Here is a 24874-nt window from a genome sequence, read left to right as displayed (position 1 = left end):
GGCAGAGGTAGGTGTTTAGCGTGAGTTCACGGTCACCCTGAGAGTACAATGAATTCCAGGTCAGCCTGGGGCTAGAGTGAGACCCTACCTCAAGAAACCAAAATAAAAAAGGGGAGAGGGAGACATTACCATGGGATATTGTTTACAATCATGGAAGTTGTTAATAAAAAAATTATTAAAAAAAAATTTTTTTAAAGTTGAAGAGGTTCTAGAAGATTCTCAATGCTATCTCTTGTGGGAGATCTCAGACTCTAGTATATTAAGATGGGTGTCCTGGCTTTGTTGTGGAAACTGGCCTATGTACTTTTCTTTCCTAGAAGTCAATTTTCCCCTTATTAGTTGAGGCCCCAGGGCCTCAGATGGGGGAAACAAGGAACGATGGCAAAACGCATGTGATCAGAAGGGCTTAACTTCCCATCTTCAAAATGATTATAAAGCCGGTCATGTGACTCGTGCCAAGGGTGTAGGAATACAATAAATAATTTACAAATAGTGCTGAGCCCAAGATGCGATACATTATCACTCAACGTTGTTCATAAAGGGATTCCTTGGTGAATTGACTTCAACCTTGAGTCGCTTCAACCTTGAATTTTGCGCTTCCCACGGCACAATGACCAGCTTTTCTGCCTCCAGGGGGTAGCTTACGACTGCAGGACGGCCATGACAGACCCCAGCAGAGCTGCCAGCCCCTCACCTCTCGCCGTAACAGCAGGGACAGGCCCGAACCCGGGAATTGCCCGGGCCGCCCACGTCTGCCACCATTGGCGGCCTCCTCACTGGCGTGACTAAGGCCCCGCCCCCTTCTCGCTGGGCCCACTCTGAGGCGATCTCCGGAAGCGGAGGGGGCTTGGGCGAAGGGGGCCGCGATGCATCCTGGGCTTCGTAGTCCGTCTGCGCATCTGCAGCCAGAGAGCAGGCCCACTCGGCGCGGAGGACTACAATTCCCAGCAGCCCCGCAGAGAGCTAGGCGCGGCTTGGGTCACGTGGGTGCTCCGCCTGGGCGGGTTATTTCTCATTGCGGTGGCGGCGGTGGCGGTGGCGGCAACGGCGGCTCGGGAGGGGGGAACCGGGCCCTATTGTTTGGAGCGGCTGCAGGGGGGGCGGCCCGGAGCGGTGAGACCGGAGGCCTTTCCCCCAGCTCGCTTAGTCCCGGCCGCCCCTTCGCAGGAGTGGGGGTGGGGCCGCCCCGCCCTGGGCCCGCCCCACCCGGCCTGCGGAGGGGGAGGAACCGGCCGGGCCTCGCCGAGCTGCCTCTGCCTCCTCCGGAGTCGTCGTCGAGTCTTCCCCGGAGCTGTGCACGCGAGGCCGCCCTGCGCTCCTTAGGCCGGCGCCATGAAGATCAAGGATGCCAAGAAACCCTGTAAGATGGGGCACCGCTGGGTCCGCTGCCCGTGGGTGGGTGCGCGGGCGGGCGGGCGCGAGCCTGGGAGGAGGACCGGGAACCCTTGGAACCCCAGCCCCGAGCGTGCCGGTCGAGCGCCCTCCCGCTTCCTCCTCGGCGTGGAGGAGCTGATGGAGAGAATTTGGACCCGGGCTTTGCCCGACGAGAGTGTGTCCGCATCGGTCCTTTCTCGCCGACATGGTCATGGCTGTCAGCTATCTTCACGGATTTCCCGGCTCCCTGCTTGTGTCCTTGAAATCCTGGTGGGTTCGTGGGACTTGTCAGGCGTTCTTGTTGCAGCTGGAGCTTATGAACGCAAGTGCATGTAACCTGCCAGTGGGCCATTTGCTTTGGCTTTTTGCGGGGCGGGGGTTAGAACATCAACTCGTTCCTGCTTGTTTTAGACGCCGGCAAGCAAAACAGAATATTAAAACAAAAACCCATTTTCCCGCCACCCAGAACCAACCACATTAGTATAGTCGTGAATAGAGATTCTCCTATACCTGTATGTGCATATGCTTAAAAATTTCTCCCCATGCTGTAAGAAAGCACATCAACTTTCATGTGCTATCTTTTAAAAACCTTTTATTTCTTCAGTTGGCTTATTTATTCCAGCAGCCTTTTGTGATTGTTAGGCTTGTAGTCTTCCAGAACAACCAGGAATGTGCAGGTTTATGCTTATCTCTTAAAAATCATGATGCTTTACAGGTTCTACAGCGTGTCATGCTGTCTTTATAACTGCTGAAAGAAATCTTTGACTATATGAAGGGGCATGTGTGAACACTTAACTTCCCCTGCCTGCTCCCATTAAGGGCTCCATAAACCTCATAGGAGAAGCAACATCTCAGAGCCCTTTGAAAGTTCACTTATTAAAGTCATACGAGTATTTTGGTCTTTACCGTTGAGGAATTTGAACTCGCTGAGTGACCTCGCTCACTTAGAGCCCTCAGTGCACTAGCTCAAAGTACAGGGCTGATTCTTTTCTACCAACGGGGCATAGTCTAAATACTTGAGAAACAAACGTTTCTTACTTGGTGGTTTTAGTTTATCTGCTAGTGACATTTATGATAGCTAAATCTTGGTCTGTATAAAGCAGTGGTGCGTGAAAGCTTCAGTGACAATGGTCAGGGCGCTTAGGACTCACAGTGCCGGGCTACATTAAAGTGCATGCTCTATGAATGTAATGCATCCTTGCACATCATCCCAGCACTCAGGGGACTGAGGCAGCAGGATTGCTGTGAGTTTGAGGCCAGCTTAGGTATAAGGTGAGACCCTGTCTGCTTCCTCTGACCCCCACCCCTCCCCCCAGAAGAGAAAATGCTCTATCTTGAACTAATGCATCTTCCTTGGGCATCCTCCTTTCATGCAAACATTTTCTCTGCTTGTCTTAGAATTTCCATCTGGTGAAAAAACTTTATGACAAATTCACATTCTGATGCAGTGGTGGGTTTCTTTTTATTGTGATTTGAACACTTAAAATTGGGTAAACAGGTCAGGCGTGGTGTGGCACGCCTTTAATCCCAGCACTCTGGAGGCAGAGGTAGAGGATCACCCTGAGTTCAAGGCCACCCTGAGCTAGATTGAGACCCTATCTCATAAAAACAAAACAAAGAATTATCACTTCTCCCTAGAAGACAGTAAAATATTATTGGAGGTAATAGTTTCTAATGTAATTGCTCTCAGAAACTAATTCACTAAAAAAAAAGGCCCAAGCCATTTCCAGGTATCTTAATGCCAAAGGTATGAAGACATACCTTATGTTTTGGAAATTTTTTTCTTCCAAGGTAGGGTTTCACTCTAGCTCAGGCTGACCTGAATTTACTGTGTAATCTCAGGGTAGCCTTGAACTCAGTGATCCTCCTACCTCTGCCTCCCAAGTGCTGGGATTAAAGGCAGGTCGCCACCACGCCCCGCTTGTTTTGGATTTTTGTGGTAGGGTTTTGCTCTCCACCAGGCTGACCTGGAATTCACTGTGTAGTTTTGGACTGCCGTTGAACTCACAGTGATCTTCCTGCCTTAGCCTTCTGAGTCCTGGGATTAAAAGGCATGCACCACCATGCCTGGCCACCTCAATTTTTACTTGTTATGATTGATGTGAAATGGCTTTTATTCAAGAACTCAAAATAGCCAGGCATGGTGGAGGCAGAGGTAGGAGGATTGCCATGAGATCGAGGCCACCCTGAGACTCCATAGTGAATGCCAGGTCAGCCTGGGCTAAAGTGAGACCCTACCTCGAAAAACCAAAAAAAAAAAAAAAAAAAACTCAAAATATACCTGGAATATACCAGTGCAGCATAAGTTAACCCATGTGAGCATGTTCCTTAAAATACCATTTAACATTTTGAGCAGTTTCAGCATTTGGTCTATGTCTAAAAAACATCTAAATCCTATTTTAGTATAAGGTCCCTTTGAACTAAATCTTTGTGGGGCCAACAGTATTTAAATAAGACTTTGGTGCTTTCTTGTCTGGCTCTTTACAGTAAGATCAAACTTAACTCATCTTGTTAGAAGTTAATCGTCCTCCCCGTGGGCATGCAGGCTTCACCATTTCCACACAGGTTCTCCCTGATAAAGGAAGATGATGTTTCTTCCTTGGGATAGAGGACCTAGTGGCAACTCTCACTAGACTACTTGAGTGAGACACAGAATAAGAGCTGTCACTTTTAAATTTTGATTTCTGATAATTTCATGCATGTGTATTTTGTGTTTTGATTCACACGCCTCACCTTTATACCTTATTTGCATGTTTGTTTTTCTTTTTTTTTTCAAGTTAGGGTCTCACTGTAGCGCAGGGTCAGGGTGGCCCTGAACTCACGGTAATCCTCCTACTTCTGCCTCCAGTGCTGGGATTAAAGGCGTGCACTGCCACGCCCAGCTTTGTTTTTTCAAGGTCTCACTCTAGCCCTGTCTTACCTACCTGAACTCAGGGCAGTGCTCCTACCTCAGCTTCCTGAGTGCTGGGATTATAGGCTTTATCTACCCTGCCAAAATAAGTTTGTTTTTTTTTTTTCATAAAAATAGCATGCCTGAAGCCGGGCGTAGTGGTGTACACCTTTAATCCCAGCACTTGGGAGGCAGAGGTAGGAGGATCGCCATGAGTTCAAGGACACCCTGAGACTACATGGTGAATTCCAGGTCAGCCTGGGCCAGAGTGGGTCCCCTACCTTGGGGAAAAAAAATAGCATGCCTGAGAAGCCTTTTTTATTTTCATTTTTTTAATAAAAATTTTTAATATGTTTTATTTGAGAAAGGGGGAGAGACAGAATGGGCGTGCCAGGGCCTCCAGTCACTGCAAAGGATCTCCAGATGCATGCTCCCCTTGTGCATCTTGCTCACATAGGTCCTGGAGAATTGAACTGGGAGCCTTTTTTAAAAGCTGTAAAAGATATTTTTAAAGATTGTTTTTATTGTTTCAATGATAATTATACCTAGACAGTCATTTTCTTTCTCTGAAAAAATGGGTAGACATTAGCACCTTCATGTACTTCAGGTTTTGTACAGACAATTCACAAACCAGCGTTTCTGCTGGCTGCTATCATCAGATGCTGTTTGCCTTTAGTTCAAGTGAGGGGCCCTGTCTCAGTAAAATCAGGTGGAGAAGCAATCAAGGAAAGACCCATTATCAACCTCTGGCCTCCATGTGCACCTGCACCTGCATACATGTGCACACCACACAGATGCAAAAGTGGGGGGACTAGAAAGGTGGCTCAGTGGTTAAGCCACTTGTTTGTAAAGCCTACTGGCTGCTTTCAGTTCCCACACCACCTGTACAAACTGTACCCAAAAAGTGGCTCATGTGTCTTGTGTTCATGTGCAGCAGTGAGGCCTTGCACGCCTGCACATACATGTGCACACACATGACATGCAAATAAATTCACAAATTGTTTTGTTTTGGTTTGTTTTTTTTTCAAGGTAGAGTCTCAATCTAACCCAGGCTGACCTGGAACTCTAGTCCCAGACTGGTCTTAAACTCATGGCCATCTTCCTGCCTTAGCCTCCCCAAGTGCTGGGATTAAAGACATATGGCACTATACTTAGGCATAATTTTTTTTCATTCCCTCATTTACTTGGAAGGAGAACAATTCAGGAGTGCCACTACAATCAGAATTCATCTGCATGTACCAGTTTATGCATCTGGCTACATGGGAACTAGGAAATCAAACCCAGGCCATCAGGCTTTGCAAGCAACTGCCTTTAACTATGGAGTCACCTCATCCTCATAATTTTTTGTTAAAAAAGGAATAGTGTTAGTTGGAGGTGTTGCTTTCAAGAATGGCCATATTCAAGCCAGGCATGGTGGCATGCTCCTTTATCCCAGCAGAGTCAGACATAGGAGGATAGCTGTGGTTCAAGGCCACCCTGAGACTACATAGTGAATTCCAGGTCACATTGGGGTATAGTGATATCTTACCTTGAAAAAGAAAAAAAAAAAAAGCCATATTCAGATATTTGTAAATCTGTGAATAGGATTCTGGCTGAAAATAAAGATACATGAACCTGATTGCAGTTTATACCACCATTTACTCCCTCCCCCCCCCCCCCCCCCCCCCCGCCCCCAGGTAGGGTCTCAATTTGGCCCTGGCTGACCTGGAATTGGCTATGTATTCTCAGGGTTGCCTCGAACTCACAGCGATCCTCCTACCTGTGCTTCCTGAGTGCTGGGACCAAAGGCATGTGCCACCACACCTGGCTCCCTTTGACATTTTTATATTCGTATATTCTGATGCCTATGAAGAGCTGCAAAGGGCTGGGGGTGATGTGACTCAGGTAGAGTAATTGCCTGATACGCACAAGGCCCTGGGTTTGATCCCTCTACAGTGGCAAAGGTGACGGGAGGAGGGCCTGCAAATAAATTTTGGAAAATCCTGATTTTCTACTTTCTCTGAAATCAAAATCAAATGGGAAAATTTAATTTTGTTTAAGTGATGTCAAATCTAATGCTGATTTTAAAGCATGTAGATAGGGCTGGAGAGAGAGCTTGGCAGTTAAGGTGCTTGCCTGCAGAGGCCAAAAGAACCCAGGTTCGATTTCCCAGGACCCACATGAGCCAGATGGTACATGGGTCTGGAGTTCGTTAGCAGTGGGTAGAGGTCCTGGTGCACCCATTCTCTCTGCTGTCTCTCTCTCACACATGTGCACATGTGCGCCTCAGATAAATAATAGCAATAAATCTTACAGAAAGTAATTGTGTAGGGTTTTTTTTTTTTCTCCTCCAAAGAGATTTAGAGTAATCCTAAAGGAAATACAAATTCACTGGATTGGCATATCTGTTCCTGTTGTTTTAAGAGTATTATAGCCACCTGGATTTTTTTAAAGGTTTTTAAATTTCATTTGTTTCGTGTGGGTGCGCCTGCTGTGCATGCTTGCAGAGGTTAGAGGACAATCTTCAGGTGTCTGTGCCCCATCTGAATCAAGGGCTGAGACTACTGCAACTGTAAGTTTCAGGTTGCATCTGGCTTCATGTGGATGCTAGGGATTGAAGCTGGGCCAAAAGGCACCTTTAACCACTGAGACTGATGTCTCCTAGCCCAGACTGACCTTGAACTTTGATCCTTCTGCTTCTCAAACTCCCAACTGCTATAATTAGAGACATGGTGGGCTTGCGCCCATTTTACACATGCTAGGAATCAAACACAGGACTTTGTGTGTGCTAGACAAACACTAACAGCTGAGCTCAGTCCACACCCTTCACATGCTATTTTTAACAGATATATAAATTCTAAAATACAGAAATATAGAATCCTTTTTTGTTGAATTGTGTTTGTAGCTATTTAAGAGAGAGAGCGTGCACACAGTTCATCTGGTTTATGTGTGGGTACTTAAGAAAACCTGAGTCCTTAGGCTTCACCAGCAAGCACCTAAACTGCTAAGCTATCTATCCAGCCCATGTTTGTAGTTTTTTAATGGAACACATATAAAGTAAGCAAGATATGGATTTTTTAAGAAAAAATTGGGAATTATAATTTTGCTAACTTAAGTAAAAATTGTTAAATTTGCTGGGCATGGTGGATGCCTTTAATCCCAGCACTTGGGAGGGAGAGGTAGGGAGGATCACCATGAGTTGGAGGCCTCTCTGAGATTACATGGTGAATTCCAGATCAGCCTGGGTTAGAGTGTGACCTTACCTCAAAACAAAACAAAAAATTGTTACATTTATTTGTGTATCTTAGTTTTGCCTTAAGGGACTTAATTATTTTTGTCTTGTCCCTGTTTGTGAAGTAGAGCACACAATAGAGTAACTTTATAGCAGTGGTATTGAGGATTAAATGAGGTATTGCATGTAATTAGCATATTTATGGAAGATGTAACTCAGTAAATGTCAGCTGTAGCTTTGTGGGAACCAAATCAGTTTTCTTTAGACATAATCTAAGAATCTGAATTTTTATATTTCATAACATTGCAATACTGTTTGCTTGCTGGCACCCCAGCCTGCCTTGTATCTGTGTAAAGATTATTACCAGTAAATAGAAATCACAATATAGACTGACTGTAAATCTGGCTATAATAGAACACACACACACACAAAGAATAAAGTCCAAAATAATACCCTTAATATTTGCCTCATACCTGTGGAGTCCATGCCCAGAAATCTTTATGTTTAACAAAATAGCTTGATGGTTTTGGTCTTCAAGTAGATGTGGGGTACCTCAGCCTTGCTTTTCAAGTGTATCTGAAACTGCTTTTGTCTTCCCTGTACACTACCACTTAAGTAAGCTCTTTCTAGTTTGCAGCTAAACGGTACCATTTTCTTACTGGGAATAGTAACAGTACCTATAATTGTCTACAGATTCAAAGTGAAGTTCTTTGACTTGCATGCAGGACCCTTTGTGTTGACCCTGTGTATTTCCTTAGCTGTAGTCTTTTTCCTAGTTCATTAACCATGTTGACTTAATCCTTTTTGCCTTTGAGTTTGGCTAGTTTTTATTTTCAGCATTCCCCTCATTCAGAGGCCTCAAATTAGCATTTCTTCTGTTGGCCTGTATATGAATATAAATTTTATGTTGTCTTTCTCATTTATGGGTATTATGCTCTGTGATTTCCTTGGGGCATTCACAGAAGGGAATTGAGGAAAGTATTGTTGAGGAGAGTTGATGGCTTTTCCAGAGTCATATAGCTCAGTTAGACAGTCCAAATCCTAACCTTGACTGATTCTCCCAGCCTGAAGTGCCTGTCCCTGTGTAAACAATTCAACATGAGTACCCATATGTACTAAAACTTAACACATTTCATGAGCAGAGAAAGATGGCATTTTAAGGTGGTACTTTTCCCATGAATGTAATTAGAAGCCAATTTTATTAAAGTTTTTATAGAAACAAGGATACTCAAGCTCTACATAAAGACCTTTTTTTGGTTCAATTTTTTTCCTATCACCTGGGTTACATGATAAGTATTATATTTAATCAGGACTGAGGAGATGGCTGTATGATTAAAGGCATTTGCTTGCAAAAAGTCTGCTAACCCAGGTTCAGTTCTCCAGGACCCATGTGAAGGCAGATGCACAAGTGGCACATGGCTCTGGAGTTCACTTGGCAGGTACAGGAGACCTGATGCACCCATGTTCGTTCTGTCTCAAATAAATCAGTATTAAAATTAAATACTTAACCAGACAAAGGATTAAAAGTCCCTGGACCATCTGTTCTGTTTTTCAGGAAACCACAAATGAGACTAAAGGAAAAGAGGTACACACTAAAGATGAGTCTTAGCTGAAAAGTACAATTCACTGAATCGCAATCCTGGTGAATGGGGTTTGACAAACTTGTCTTAATTTGTTTTTCCACAATCAATACATTTTTTTTCATTCACAGCTTTCCCATGGTTCGGCATGGACATTGGGGGAACTCTAGTAAAGCTGTCATATTTTGAACCTATTGATATCACAGCAGAGGAGGAACAAGAAGAAGTTGAGAGCTTAAAAAGTATTCGGAAATACTTGACTTCTAACGTGGCATATGGCTCCACTGGCATTCGGGATGTACACCTTGAACTGAAGGATTTGACACTCTTTGGTCGAAGAGGGAATTTGCACTTTATCAGGTTTCCAACCCAGGACCTGCCTACCTTTATCCAAATGGGAAGAGATAAAAACTTCTCCACATTACAGACGGTGCTGTGTGCTACAGGAGGTGGTGCTTACAAGTTTGAAAAAGATTTTCGCACAGTATGTATTACCTGGAAACCAAAAAACGGTACCCTCTGAGTTTTCAAGTGTGAGGCTAGGTTTCCATCTGGCATGTTGTTTCCTGGGTTCATTCTCCCTGAGGAAGCCCGTGTTCCTGTCTAGATTTTGATGTGGGGCACTTAAGGTACCTTTGTGGGGTGGCTAAATGCCAGATTGGGTATGGTGTATGTAGTATTTGGTATATTTTGTAAACTACCCAACCTTGGGACTGCGCTACAATTCAAGGGGGATTTCAATGAAGTTGATAGTGTATAAAATCAGATTTAGCTGGGTGTGGTGGTACATACCTTTGATCCCAGAGAGGCAAGAAGTAGGAAGAACCAGCTTAGGACTACAGAGTGAGTTCCGGGGCAGTCTGCCAGAGTGAGACTGCCTTGGTGAAAAAAAAAATCAGGGGGCTGGAGAGTTGGTTTTAGCTGTTAAGGTGTTTGCTTGAAAAGCCAAAGGATCCTGGTTAAGCAATCCAGGACCCACATAAGCCAGATGCACAAGGGATACATGCACCAGGAGTTTGTTTGCAGTGGCTGGAGACCCTGGTGTGCCCGTTGTCTCTCAAATAAATAAATATGTTTAAAAAATTTTTTAATCAGATTTAAATGAGTCTTGAATACTTTTCATTACTTTCTTACATTTATAGGGTTTGTTAATGTCTTTCCCATAGCCATCTTCTGTATATACCAATTTAGTTAGTAGGCACGTTCCTATCTTGGGTTGATTTGGATTGTCAAGACAGCTATTGAATACTAGAAGACACTCCTAAAAGAATAATACTCTAGACAATACAAATAAGTACATACTGAATCAAAGTACTTCATAAACTATTCCTAACCTGAAGTGAATTTAGTAATTTCAAACAGGTCCCCAACTATCATACAAAGGCAGGGAGTCAAGGTACTTATATGTCAGTATATAGTTTAGCTTGTATGCTTATACCAGAGGACATGGTAAATTAGTTTAACCCCTGTACCTACATATAGGTTATCATTAATGCAAAACATAATGTCACATTGATCAGTATGTTTTATAGGAGAGTCAAATGCTATAAGTAGCATTGCTAGTAGTGACACATTATCCCCATGTTTATGGTGAATTCCTAGCAAATTCAGTATACATGTCAAAACTTCATGGAGACTACTTTCTACACATGAGAAGGTAGGTAAAATAATTTCCTAATACCACTGCAAAGCATATAGCAGAAAGCCAAAGACAATGCAGAAGTGGGATTTTCTTTTTGTTTTGTGTCACTGGTGTGCCCATTGCAGATGTCTGTCATGCTGAGGCCTTGTCCACTAAACCTGACTTTTCACCTTTTTTTTTGAGGTAGGGTTTCACATTAGTCCAGGCTGACCTGGAATTTAGACTGGCCTCAAACTCAGGTTTGCACCACCAAAACCTGGCTGTCACCATTCTTTAAAACCTAAAATATATCCTCCCTCTCAGATGATAGGTATTGTTCTTACTGAGAGCCAGTGGACTACATAAAATTCTTGAGAAATTTTGACACTAAAATAAAAACAAGGCCTGGGGAGATGGCTCAGTTGTTAAAGGTGCTTGCTTACAAAGTTTGTGACCTAGGTTCAATTCCTCAGTGTCCACATAAAGCCAGAGACACAAAGTGGCACGTGTACTCGAGTTTGTTTAAAGTAACAAGAGGCCCTGGTACACTCATTATATTCTCTCTCCCTTCTTCCCCTCTTGCAAATCAATACTTAATAAAAATAAATAAATAAAAGCAAGTGAAAATGTGAGAGCCTTAATACTGAAGTTTTGTAAAATATTTGAAAATTACATGATATGCTATTTATTTTGAGTGCTCTCTTTTTTTAACTCGAATCTTTTTTGTAGATTGGAAACCTCCACCTGCACAAACTGGATGAACTTGACTGCCTTGTAAAGGGCTTGCTGTATATAGATTCTGTCAGTTTCAATGGACAAGCAGAATGCTATTATTTTGCTAATGCCTCAGAACCTGAGCAATGCCAAAAGATGCCTTTCAACCTGGATGATCCCTACCCGCTCTTGGTGGTGAATATCGGCTCAGGAGTCAGTATTTTAGCAGTCCATTCCAAAGACAACTATAAGAGAGTGACTGGAACAAGGTAGTAACCTTTTGGTCTCATTTCTGTGTTCACAGTGTTTTACACAGAAGTTATAATTGGTGTTGGGGGTTCTCAGTCTTCATGTGTACCAAGCAAGTGTGGAACTACTGAACTGCATCCCTAGCCATAGCTGTGTATTACTGGTTTCCTCATTTTACCAGAAAAAATAAAATACATATTTGTGCTACAGCAAAAAAATACAGATGTGGAAGTTAATTGTTACAGATAGACGCGTATATAAAGACTCAGAACTAAAGTCCCTATGTGTCGTGTTGGTCGGCATTAGTTATTAAAATTTACATAATGGTGGAGCTGGAGAGATGGCTCAGCAGTTAAGATGCTTGCCTGCAAAGCCTAACAACCAGGTTCGAGTCCCAGTACCCATGTAAAGCCAGATGCACAAAGTGGCGTATGCATCTAGAGTTCGTTTTCAGTGGCTAGAGGCCCTGGCATACCCATTCTCTGTGTCTCTTCCCTCTCTTATCTCTCTCTGCTTGCCCTAAAATGAATTTTAAAAAGTATTTAATTTACATAAGAGCCAGGCGTGGTGGTGCACCCCTTTAATCCCAGCACTCAAGGAGGCAGAGGTAGGAGGATCGCCATGAGTTCAAGGCTGCCCTGAGACAACATAGTGAATTCCACGTCAACCTGAGGTAGAGTGAGACCCTACCTCGAAAAAAACCAAAAAAATTAAAAGTTTACTTATGGTAAGTTTTGTACTGAAGCATTCCAGTCAGGGTCTTTTCAGAATTTCCTCAGAAATGTTGCTAGAGGTGAGAGTGACACAGAGAGAAAGAGGCAAAGAAAGAGAGAGAATGGACGCACCAGGGCTTCCAACCACTGCAAACAAACTCCAGACACATGCGTCCCCTTGTGCATCTGGGTAACATGGGTCCTGGGGAATTGAGCCTCTAACAGAGGTCCATAAGCTTCACAGGCAAGCGCTTAATTGCTAAGCCATCTCTCCACCCCAGTACTGTAATTTTTATATAATAGATAGCTTCTCTTTTTAAAAAATATTTTTATTTATTTGCAAGCAGAGAGAGAGAATGGGTACACTGTGGTCTTTAGCCACTGATGCATGTATCACTTCGTGCATCCAGCTTTACATGGGTACTGAGGACTCCAGCCCAGGTTGCTAAACTTTGCAGGCATCTGATTGCTGAACCATCTCTCCAGCCTTATGTTTTTGTCTTTATTTCCACTCTTAGAGAAATGTAAACCTAAAACTTACCGGTACTGCAAATATTTGCATTTAAACTACAGTATTGGCTATCATTGTAGTTAATTGTTTAGTTTGTTTTTGTTTTTTCAAGGTAGGGTATCACTGTACTCTGTAGTCCCAGGATGACCTCAAAGTCACAGTGTTCCTCCTACCTCTGCCTCACAAGTGCTAAAGTTAAAAGCAGGCACCTCCATGCCTGGCTTGTAATTTTTCTTAATTTATTTATTTATATGTTTATTCACAAGCAGAGAAAGAGAAGAGAGTCAGAGAGAACGAGAGCTCCAGGGTCTCCAGCCACTGAAAACAAACTCCAGGTGCATGTGCCTCTTTGTGCATCTGGCTTTATGTGGGTACAGAGGAATCAAAGTCAAGTTAAATGTTAACAAAACTGAATTGATTAGCAGAATTGATGCAGAAGCTTTTCACAAAACCCATTCTGTGAAACTTTAAAAGTTCAGGTTTCTTTCTTGTTCTTTTGTTTTTTTAAAACAAACACACACTATTTTTGAGAGGGTCTTTCTGTGTACCTGACCTGTGATCATGACCCATGATCCTTTTGTCTCAGCCTCCCAAGTGGGACTGTAGGGATGAACCACCTCACCAGCCAGTTAGCATTTCTGTTTATTGAATACATAGAAATATATTCTCCCCGCCCCACCAAAAGATTTAGGTTCGGGTTTTATTAAGCAGTTTTCCTTGCCTTTTGTCGTCATGTTCGTAACTTACTGATTGTGTGTGCACGTGTGTTTTCAGTAAATGAATGTGTACCCTTTTACTTTGGGAATGATTGTCACATGTAAATGTAACTTAGCTGTCATGTTTGTTTTATTTCAGCCTTGGAGGTGGTACCTTTCTTGGTTTATGCAGTTTATTGACTGGCTGTGAAAGTTTTGAAGAGGCTCTTGAAATGGCATCCAAAGGTGACAGCACTCAAGCTGACAAGCTGGTCCGCGATATTTATGGAGGAGATTATGAAAGATTTGGTCTACCAGGCTGGGCTGTAGCATCTAGGTAAATTTAACATTAGTATAAGTTGCTTGTTTGTTTTGTAGAATACGGCTGAAATGTAAGAGTGATTTCTCTTTTTGGGTCCAAATTTTGAAAATAGAAGTAATTTTAAAGTACAAAAATGTTAAGTTTACCCCTATCTGCACTGTGTAACAGACTACTTGTACTGGAGATAGAGCTCAGAGGTAGTGTGCTTGTCTAGCTTGTCTAAGGCTCTGCACTGAGGGCTCGTGAGAAACTATATTAAGCATGCCTTTTCAGGGTCTGGCTCAGCAATTAAAGGCACTTGCTTGCAAAGCCTGTCAGGCTAGATTCAGTTCCTCAGTGTCCACATGAAGCCAGAAGTGTCACAGCATCTGGCATTTGTTTGTAATGGCAGAAGCCCCTGGGGTGCCCATGTACACATGCATATAAATAATTACTTTATTAAAAAGCATACACAAGCCATGCGTGGTGGCACGTGCCTTTAATCCCAGCACTGGGGAGACAGAGGTAGGAGGATCACTGAGAGTTCAAGGCCAGCCTGAGACTACTGAGTGAATTCCAGGTGAACCTGATCTAGAGTGAGACCCTACCTCGAAAAATCAAAACAGCATACCCTCCAAAGGAATGGTACTGTTTCCCACCCTGTCTGGCCAGCAGTAGACGAAAGAGCATATATCTCTGCAGTTTCACCATTGTACTGCAAGACTTGAATTTTTGCTAACCTGAAGTGACATCTTAGTATAATTTTAATTTGCCTTAAAAAAAAAAAAAAACTGGCAATGAGGTTTTACCTTCTGTGTGCTTTTTGTGAGTTATTGTTCATGCTGTTTTCTCTTGGCTTGTTACAACACAGTTATATTTATCAGTCTTTTCTTTCATGGCTTCTGGATATTGATTCATAGTAAGTAAGTCTTTCGCATTCCAAATATATAAAGGAGTTAACACTTCTTTGGATATTTTAATATTTCTGCCTTTCATTGAATATGAGTCTGTTTTATAATTTGTCTTCATGTTTTACATGAAGTATAGATCCAGTTTTAGTTTTTCAGTTTTTATTTTCCATAAGGCTCTAATACCTTCTTGCTTGCTATCTAATTGAGATGACTTCATTATGCACTCGATTTTTTTTTATGTACCAACTTTATATTTTTAAGGTTTCCAAAGCATAAAAATAGGCTTTATCCCTTTCTATTTTTAAGTTTCATGAATCTTATGTGTTAACCTAGGGAAAACGACATCTTTATGATTGTCATCTCTTGCTGTTATTAAGCTTAGCCTATTTGTTTAAGGTTACTTGTGTGCCTTTCTGGTATTTTGAGTCTTTTATTTATCTTTTTTTTTTTTTTAATCGAGGTAGGTAGGGTCTCTCTCCAGCCCCAGCTAACCTGGAATTCACTATGTAGTCTTAGGCTGGCCTCAAACTCAGAGCCATCCTTCTACCTCTACCTGCCTTACAAGTGCTAGGATTAAAAGTTTGTGCCATTCACACCTGACTTACTTGTCTTTTGTACATTGCTTTTAATTCCTAAATAATGTTTTTGTGTATATTCTATTTTGTATCATTCTCATATCCCATTACTATGTAACAGGTTCCTCCCCTCCCCCAAAGTAGGGTCTCACTCTAGCCCAGGCTGACGTGGAATTCACTAGTCTCAAGGTGGCCTTGAGCTCACTGCTATCTTCAGGCTCCTGAGTGCAGGGATTAAAGGTGTAAGCCACCAGACCCAGCTTTTGTAACTGGATTTTTGCTTATACACTCCACAAGTTCCTTGTCAAGTCATCTGGTGCTAAGTCTACTTTAGTAGTGGTGGACTTGCCCTATCTTGAGTTGTCATCTCTGACCCCTCTCACATGGCCTTTACTCTGCTGACTTTTGATGTCACTTGCAGTTTTGTAAAGATAATTCTCATTTCTGTATATCATTAACTTTGCCAGGAACTTTCCTTTTCTTTTTTCTAGTTAACTTTTTCTGTTCCTTTTACTTAGAAAACCTTCCTTCATTCCTTCAACTGTTTCTTGCCTCAGAAATAGAATCTTTTTCCCTTTGTGTCCCCAGGGCAGCCTGTGGTTTGGTTTTGTACATATGTTTTCCTAGTTCTGGTTAGTGCTTCTATGCTCCTTCTCTTTGTAGGCCTATGTATGCATTTTGAATGTGAATAGTGTGTGCACATAGAGGTAGTAGCTTAAATAAAATAAACAAATTAATTTCTCCTGTTTGTTTTTATCCTTTCAATGTGGCTAGTAGAAAATAAGGAATTACATGTGGCTCACTGTTTGTATTCGACAGTGTGATACTACACTCACACTGCTTAAGGGACTTCTGGTACATCCTTAATGTGATTGAATGACAAGGAATTTGATATTAACGCTGACAAAATGTTTAAAAATATTTTGACTTTTTTAAAAAGTAAGTCAAAACGTACTTTTCCTATTTTTTCTTCTTGGCTCCCTAAAGTAAAATAATAGCCTTTTTTGTTTCCTTGTTTTATATTAGATTTAAATGTAGATATTTTAGTAACCTTTGCTTCCTTCTAATAACTGCTTTCTTTGAAACATAATTTTAGCTGTAATGCTTTAAAAGGTGCTGCCTATTTCTTGTGTAGATACCTATTTTGACCTAACCCTTATGTGTTCTTGCTCTTTTGGTCCTAACATTACAAAACTATCTAGATTATAGATATCTAAGCTAGTATATGAAGTTCTGTTTATTACCAGTGGAGTTGACTTTTGTTTTTCCTTTCTCTGCAGTTTTGGGAATATGATTTATAAGGAGAAGCGAGAAAGTGTTAGTAAAGAAGACCTGGCAAGAGCTACCTTAGTTACAATCACCAACAATATTGGGTCTGTGGCACGCATGTGTGCTGTGAATGAGGTAAGAATCTCAACAGCTTTATTTTATGAAAAATAAAATATAAGCTATGGGCTGAAGTGATGGTTTACTAGTTTAGGTGCTTGCCTACAAGGCCAAAGAATCCAGCTTAAATTTCCCAGGACACATGTAAGCCAGGTACACAAGATGGCGCATGTATCTGGACTTCGTTTGCTATGGCTACAGGCCCTGATGCACCTGTCTATTTATCTACCTCTTTCTCTATCAAATAAGTAAATAAAAATAAAATATAAAAAAATTAGGTCAGGTGCGGTGGTGCACACTTTTAGTACCAGCACTTGGGAGGCAGAAGTAGGAGGATTGCCATGAGTTTGAAGACAGCTGGATTCCAGGTCAGTCTAGGCTAGAGCAAGACCCTACCTCGGGGCGGGGGGGGGGGGGGATTAAAAGCCAAACAACTTGAATTTTGTAAAATAGTTAAATTATACTGCTCATCTGACATGACTTTTTTTGCCTTATAGAGACTTCTAGGAATGAGATCTATTTTATTACATCCTCAAATAATTATATATGCTATGGGGCCAGCTATGACATTTTTAAATGTTTATCACACATACAATGTATTTTGATTCTGTTAACCTTTCATTGCCTTCTCTTGTCCCCCTGTGCTGCCCTGTGAATTTAGTTAGATTTTAGTTAGAATTGCTTACACGAGGGCTGGAGAGGTGACTTAGCGTTTAAGACACTTGCCTGCAAAGCCAAAGGACCCAGGTTCAGTTCCCCAGTACTCACGCAAGCCACCAGGTGGCACATGATCTGGAGTTTGTTTGCAGTGGTAGAAGCCCTGTACACCTATTCTCTCCTGTGTTTGCCTCTTTCTCCCTCTCAAAGTAGTAACTCAAGTTTAAATACAGCAAATGGTATAAAGCTCTGGGTTCACTTTTCAGCACTGCAAAACAAAAAGAAGTCAACTTTGTCTTAGAAATGGGGCACATTTTATATTTATCCAGAATAGGAGCTTAAGACTCCTTAGAGAGGGATCTTCCTAAATATAAGACATTTTGAGTTAACTAATTTTTGAAAGCATTATGAGTTGGCTTTGGTTTGCTTGCAAAGTTCAGTTAGTGAGACACTTGGAAGTTTTCTTACTGCCCTCGGCTTCTTTACAGTGCTGCCTTGTTGCATATGGATCAAGCAGCATTGTACAGGGCTATGAAGGCATTGAGACTTGATCTTCACATGCTGTTGGATGATGTATGCTGCTTGCTTGCTTTAAGAAAGCATGTGCAAGCATCGCCTGCTAGATTGACCACAGAGTTGAGATACTTTATACAAAAGATGAAATTTAATGGGAGGGAAAACCATTTTCATGGACTTTTGCTCATCAAATGTGTTAGGAGCTTTACTGCTTGAAGGAGCCACTGTTTGTTCATTCACTCGTTTATTTATCAAGGAAATGTGTAGAGTACCATCTTCTGGGCATTGTTTAGGCAAAAGTTCCTGACTTTGTAGTTTATATTGTTAATCTATTAAGTAAATTGTCTAATATGCCTTAGTAAATACTGTTTTTAAAAAGAAAGTCAAACCAGATAAAGAAAAATTGTTCTAGGTCAGCCTGAGCTAGAGTGAGACCCTACCTCAAACCTTAATCCCTTCCCCTCCCCCTCCAAAAAAAGAAAAAGAAAATTAGGAATAGAGCAGAGAATGGCCAGAAACAAATTACAAATAATTGAGCAGGTAAAGGAAGCCTTATTTTTAGCCAGGTGTGGTGGCACATGCCTTTAATCTCAGCACTTGGGAGTTTGAGGTCACCCTGAGACTACATAGTGAAAACCAGGTCAGCCTGGCCAGGGGGAAGACCCTACTTTGGGAAGGAAAAAAAAGGCCTTATTAAAATTGTCACTCTTGAGCCAAGGGTGGTGGCGCACACCTTTAATCCCAGCACATGGGAGGCAGAGGTGGTTGGATCACCATGAGTTTGAGGCCACCCTGAGACTACATTTTAGAAATACTTCACTTTGGGGGCTGAGAATCGGAGACCTTGCTTCTTAGCCTTATAGATAAGACTTTCACTGGCCAGTTAGCAGGAATAAAGGCCATAGTTTGCAGTTTTCAAACTGATATGTAAAGATTCATACTCAAAATCAGTGTGTTATAAAAGTAGGAATATGTTTTCTGAACAATTAAATACCAGTTTGTTCACCTAAGATTTCTTGAGAAAGCAAATTAGTAAATATGAAATCTCAACAAAAAGATGACTTGATGGGTCAGTCTGGGGCCAAGAATGGGATAATGCCAGTGATCAATCACTCATTTGTGTAGAGACCAGGTTGCATGCCGTAGTTGAATGTAATAGGCTATATTTAGAACAGTTTCAGATTTGCAGCAAAACCAAAGTACGGAGTCCATACATAATGCCTCCTTACACACCCACATACAGTCTACCCAACTGAACATCCTCCACTATCTGGTTTGTTTTTGTTCTTCTCGATTGTTTCCAGTGCCAAGACCCAGCCCCATTGAACATTTGGTATATTTAATTATAGTGCAGGAACCTGCATTGAAAGAAACATCTGTAGTAAAGCCTCATCCATGGCTTACATCAGAGCTCTCTCTTGGTTGTTATGTTGTGCATGAGTCTTGATAAACTTATAATGACATCTTTTTATTTGTAAGTAATCAGAATTATAGGAGTCTAGTATCAAACTAGACAGTAGTACTAGACACTAATGAAAGTTGATTGACATCCTTAGAGATTTCATGAAATCTTTGTGCTATAAAATCTACTCTAAATCTCCTAACTGTTTTTTTTTTTCTTTTAGAAAATAAATAGAGTTGTCTTTGTTGGGAACTTTTTACGTGTCAATACTCTCTCAATGAAACTTCTGGCATATGCACTGGATTATTGGTCAAAGGGTCAGTTAAAAGCATTGTTTCTAGAACATGAGGTATGACCAAAAATGTTTATTATTATTAACATAATATTTTAGGTTCAGATTTTCTATATTGCTTATAGTATTTATAATTGTAAAACTACAAAACATTTTTCTAATGTTTCATGTATGATATATAATGTATTTTAATCATATCCACATAACCTATTACTTTGTTTTTTGGTTTTTCAAGGTAGAGTCTCCTGTTACTCTCTTATGCCCCTTTTATGCTTCCTGGATTAGTCCCCCCTCCTGTTTTGAATTTGTTTTGTTAGGCACTAAGTTTAATTACCTGTATGAATGGAGAATTATTTACTGGGTAACTTAACCAGGTTTTTTGTGACAGGATCTCACTATTCACGGGGTGTCCTTGAACTTGTGGTCCTCCTTCCTCATGTGTGTGCAGCAGATTCTTAAATAAAATGCTGATTGCTTCAGTTTCTGCTGTGGGAAGAGAGTCACCTGGAGGGTATCGCAGTGGGATTAGACTGCTCTTTTGGCACAGCTAGTAATGTGAGGTCTCTTGAGTTTCTCAGATAAGCTAGGACATCTGTAGGTAGACTTAGTGGATATTTTCTGTTATTGTTTTTGTGTCTCCCAGTACAAATGATAAGATGTGAACAATTACAAAATCACATAATTTTAGCTGTGAAAATTTTCTCTAATCCTATACCTTACCTACACTCCAGAAGTAACTACTGTTAGCTCCTGAAATCTGTTTTTCCTACCTGAGTTTCATGGTATATAACTCTTCTTTTGTTTTGTATTTTTGAGGTAGGGTCTCACTTTAGCTCAGGCTGACCTGGAATTCACTATGTAGTCTCAGGGTGTCCTTGAACTCAGAGTGATCCTCGTACCTCTGCCTCCCAAGTACCTTTCTCTGTCGCTCTCAATAAATAACAATAAACAAAAAAGATTTTTAGCTGGGTGTGGTGGCGCACGCCTTTAATCCCAGCACTCGGGAGGCAGAGGTAGGAGGATCGCCATGAGTTCAAGGCCACCCTGAGACTAGTGAATTCCAGGTCAGCTTGGACCAGAGTGAGACCCTACCTTGAAAACCACAAAAAAAAAAAAAAGATTTTTAAAAAGTGACCACAGATAGATAAGGTATCCAAAGTAAGCTACAATAACCTTTTTATTTATTTATTTATTTATTTATTTGGTTTTTCAAGGTAGGGTCTCACTCTAGCTGAGGTTGACCAGGAATTCACTATGTAGTCTCAGGGTGGCCTCGAACTCTCTGCAGTCCTGCTACCTCTGCTGGGATTAAAGGTGTGCACCACCCCACCTGGCCTATGGTACATATCTGTAATCCCAGGACCCGGGTACAGATGTAGGAGCATCACCACAGGTTCAAGGCCAGTTGCAGGCTGGCCAGAGCTACATTACAAAGACTTTGTTTCACAAAAAAAAAAAAAAAAAAAGCCCACCCAAAAAGACTTTTGTTTTCCTATTTATTATATTCTTTTGAATTCTAGTCTGACAGTCCGTATTAAACTGACTCTTTGTAATGTAGCCAAATATTATGGATTATTACAGGCTTCTGTAAATCATTGTCATAGCTCTCACCATAATCATAAGGTTTTTTTGAGGCAAGCCAAGCAGGTGGCTTTTTTGTTTGTTTGTTTGTTTGTTTTGTTTTGTTTACTGAGAGAATTGGCACACCAGGGCCTCTAGCCACTGCAACCGAACTCTAGGTGTGTGCACCCCTTGTGCGCATGTGTGACCTGTGTGCTTGCATCACTTTGTGCATCTGGCTTACAGTGGAACCTAGAGAGGCAAATATGTGTCCTTATGCTTCACAGACAAGCTATGCCATCTCTCCAGCCCCAGAATTTTTTTTTTTCCACTTCCACATAGCTTCCACTGAGGGTATTGGAGCCTCAAGAAGCTGGCTTGTTTATTAGATAAATTGCTAAACTTAAAGCTTTAAAAATGTTGAGTCTGGCATGGTGGTGCATGCCTTTAATCCCAGCACTTGGGAGACAGAGGTAAGAGGATTGCTGTGAGTTCAAGGCAACCTGAGACTACATAGTGCATTCCAGGTCAGCCTGGGCTAGAGTGAGACACTGCCTTGAAAAACAAACAAAAAAAAAAAAAAAAGGTTTTTTGCAGTGGGCTGGGTAAATAGCCTAGTTGGTAGAGTGCCTAGCATTTACAAAGTCATGGGTTTGATCCACTGTTCCTCATAAAACAGTGTGATCCCATTACTGGGTGGATGAGGTCGTCCTCGTCTGCATAAGTATCCAAGATCAGCTTAGGATATATAAGAGCCTTTTATAAAATTTTTTTTATTTTTTTATTTGAGAGTGACAGAGAAAGATGCAGAGAGAGAGAATGAGTGCACCAGGGCCCCCAGCCACTGCACAGGAACTCCAGATGCAAGCACCCTCTTGTGCATCTGGCTAACAGGGGTCCTGGGGAATCGTGCCTCGAACTGAGGTCCTTAGGCTTCACAGGCAAGCACTTAACTGCTTAGCCATTTCTTCAGCCCAAGACCCTTCTTTAATTTTTTTTCTACAGTCCTAGCAATATGGAACTTAAAGAATTTCCAAATAAATATTGAACAACCTTTATTCTAAAAAAATTTAATTGGAGGTATAATAACAGATTTTGGAGTCATCTAATTAAGTCCTTGGGATATGGTTAAAGTGAATGGTAATGTAAGTTACTAATGCATATATAATATATACATAATGTTACTAATGACTGGTTAACATGCCACTTTGAAAGCTATAGTGCACTAACAATTTAAAAATCATGCAGGGATATTTTGGAGCTGTTGGTGCACTTCTTGGACTGCCAAATTTCAGCTGAAACATCAGAAATCTCTGTTGATATGTAATCCAAGAGACACTGAAACTGAAACCAGAGACATTACCACTGAATTCATTGTCACCGGGAACCAAAGGATAAAGAGTAACACTATTCTTGTTGACTTGAAATGTCACAATGGTATGCTCATGAGTGTTGCCATATTAACAGAGAGCACTCTGCAATGTGAAATATTTCTTATTGAGATCCTTTCCCTTGTGTATATAGTGAATATTCAATCTTTAAATGCAATACAGCCTTTCATTACTGAGCTTCCTCTCAAAAAGATTCTGTTTTATGTAGCTAACATTGTAGTACCATATGCTCAGATGCAAATCTTAAGGTCTCAGAAAAGTTTTGCTTATGAAAATCATTGATTCTGGATACTTGCTATGTGTCTGTTTTGTATGTGTTTGGTCACTAGTGAGCAGAAAGTAACATGCCCTGAATCACAATTTGTTGTAATGGCAATCAAAGATGATTATTTAATGCAATTTTTAGAGGCAATGTTAGATGTTAATTAATCATGATAGTTTTTGTAACATTCTCCTTAAAAAAGCATATGTATGTGACTTTTTTCTCAAGTGCCATATGATGTAATTGAAATACTTAGGTTAAACAGCCTTAATTTCAAAATGATCTTGGAAAATTAACATATTTAACATAACATTTTCTCTATTTTATTACATAATCATCATATATGTTAAAATGTTTACTACTTTAAAATTGGAGGTATGATTGCATGCTTTGGAGTCTTACCTAAGTCATTGGGGTATGGTTAGAGTGAATGGATAGATCTGTATTCTTTATCTTATATATCTCAAACCCAAACATGATACACGTATTAGATCTGAACCGTGAAAGCTAACAACAGGCTCACGTTTATTCTAGGGATGTTTTTAAAACTTAGGGCATGTTAGGCAGTGTTGCAGAATTACAAAAAGGTCAGTGTTTTATACATCCTGGTAATAAAAAGCATTATGGTTCCAGAATTTTTAATTCCTTTTGCCTTGGAATTCATTCTGTTTTGAATTCATTTTGTTGTTGTTGTTGTTGTTAAATTTTTTCCCTTAGGTTTTTACATTGGTAGCAACACTTGGGATGTCCTGTAGTTCTATAAACTTGAGTGTGTGAGGGCAATTCACTTCTATAAATTACCAATATTTCTGGATGTACCTTGAAGAAGTTATTAATCGTTTACATTTCAAAAGAAGTATTTCTCTGGGCTCTGAGAACGGTATTGCTCAGTTGAGTTGTTCCAGTAGACTGTAAAGAGATTCTTGACAAAGACATTTCTCTGTGGAGTTTTTAAGTTTTGTGTGCAAATGTTTAAAATTAAGGATTACCTGAAGGTATGAAAATATAAATAATGTCTGAGTATTTTTGAAGAGAAGCATGCAAAGATGTTTCCTAGTGGCTGGGGAGCTGGTGCAGTGGTAATAGTTAAAGGTTCTTGCATGTGAAACTTACTGGCATGGTTTCAACTCCTTAACACCCACATGCATGCCATATTGTGCACCCCCCATACATGCAAAATGTCCAAATACAACTTTTTTTGTTTCTGGTTTTTTTTTTTTTTTTCCCAGGCTGACCTAGAATTCTCTATGTAGTCTCAGGGTGGCCTCGAACTCACGGTGATCCTCCTACCTCTGCCTCCCAAGTGCTGGGATTAAAGGTGTGCGCCACCATGCCCAGCCAAGCACAACATTTTAAAAAATGTTCCTAATTCAGACAACTTGGAATTCAGACCACTTGGTAGGCATTTTAAAAACTTATAGTGATGTCACTGATGTTTCCATTACATTGTTTGGCATTTGAGGCTGAAATGTAATTGGTTTGTCTTTGTTTCTGACTCGGGTATTTGTACAGATAAGAAAGAGTTGGGCTGCTTCAGTGGGTGCGGTGCTTGCCACTCAAGTATGAGAACCTAAATGTGGATCTGCAGCAGCTATATATAAACTTCTGGGCACAGCGTATGTGCCTGTAAGTCGCAGCACTGAAGAGGCAGAGAGGGAACCCTGGGGCTCAATGGCTAACTACTCCAGCCTAATCAGCAAGGTGTAGGTCCAGTGAAAGGCCCTATCTCAAAGAGTAAGACGGAGAGCAACCGAGGAAGACCCTTAATGTTACCTCTTGCCTCTAGGAACAAACACGTGTGCGTGCATACACATAGGTTACTGAATGATAGAAACTACAAGTTTCATACCTGTGGAAATTCCATACATTAGCATTAGTCTTTTGAATAGTTCCAGTTGTTACATTGGTTAGTATAGAACTGTGACTCATCACTTGAAACAGAAGTTGCCTACTAAAATACATATAAAGTGGTCGGCCATCTCATTACTCTTGTTCTTACCTGTTTTCATATGTAATGTAGGATTTCTGGATTAGTAAGACAGAATTGTTGTAACATTTGCCAA

The 24874-nt window shown here is 41.0% G+C and overlaps 1 protein-coding gene across 1 annotated transcript; it reads left to right on the top strand.

The window, feature by feature from the left end:
- The first annotated feature begins 1204 nt into the window (after nucleotides 1-1204).
- Nucleotides 1205-23449, top strand: Pank3 (pantothenate kinase 3). The gene is made up of 7 exons (XM_004661034.2): nucleotides 1205-1360; nucleotides 9187-9539; nucleotides 11406-11659; nucleotides 13719-13895; nucleotides 16626-16749; nucleotides 19530-19655; nucleotides 22407-23449. The coding sequence occupies exons 1-7, from the start codon at nucleotides 1333-1335 to the stop codon at nucleotides 22455-22457; spliced, it is 1113 nt and encodes a 370-aa protein (XP_004661091.2). The 5' UTR covers nucleotides 1205-1332; the 3' UTR covers nucleotides 22458-23449.
- Nucleotides 23450-24874: the final 1425 nt, after the last annotated feature.

This window comes from Jaculus jaculus, chromosome 6 (genome assembly GCF_020740685.1).
Source record: "Jaculus jaculus isolate mJacJac1 chromosome 6, mJacJac1.mat.Y.cur, whole genome shotgun sequence".
Taxonomy (NCBI): domain Eukaryota; kingdom Metazoa; phylum Chordata; class Mammalia; order Rodentia; family Dipodidae; genus Jaculus; species Jaculus jaculus.
The sequence above is the reverse complement of the archived record's forward strand: the minus strand, read 5'-3'. Positions and strand labels throughout refer to the sequence as shown.

Coding starts and splice junctions, on each gene's coding strand:
- Pank3 (XM_004661034.2), top strand. CDS start 1,333: ATGAAGATCAAGGATGCCAAGAAACCCT. Junction 11,660..13,718: donor AAGAGAGTGACTGGAACAAG/GTAGTAACCTTT, acceptor GTTTTATTTCAG/CCTTGGAGGTGGTACCTTTC. Junction 16,750..19,529: donor GCATGTGTGCTGTGAATGAG/GTAAGAATCTCA, acceptor TTTTTCTTTTAG/AAAATAAATAGAGTTGTCTT.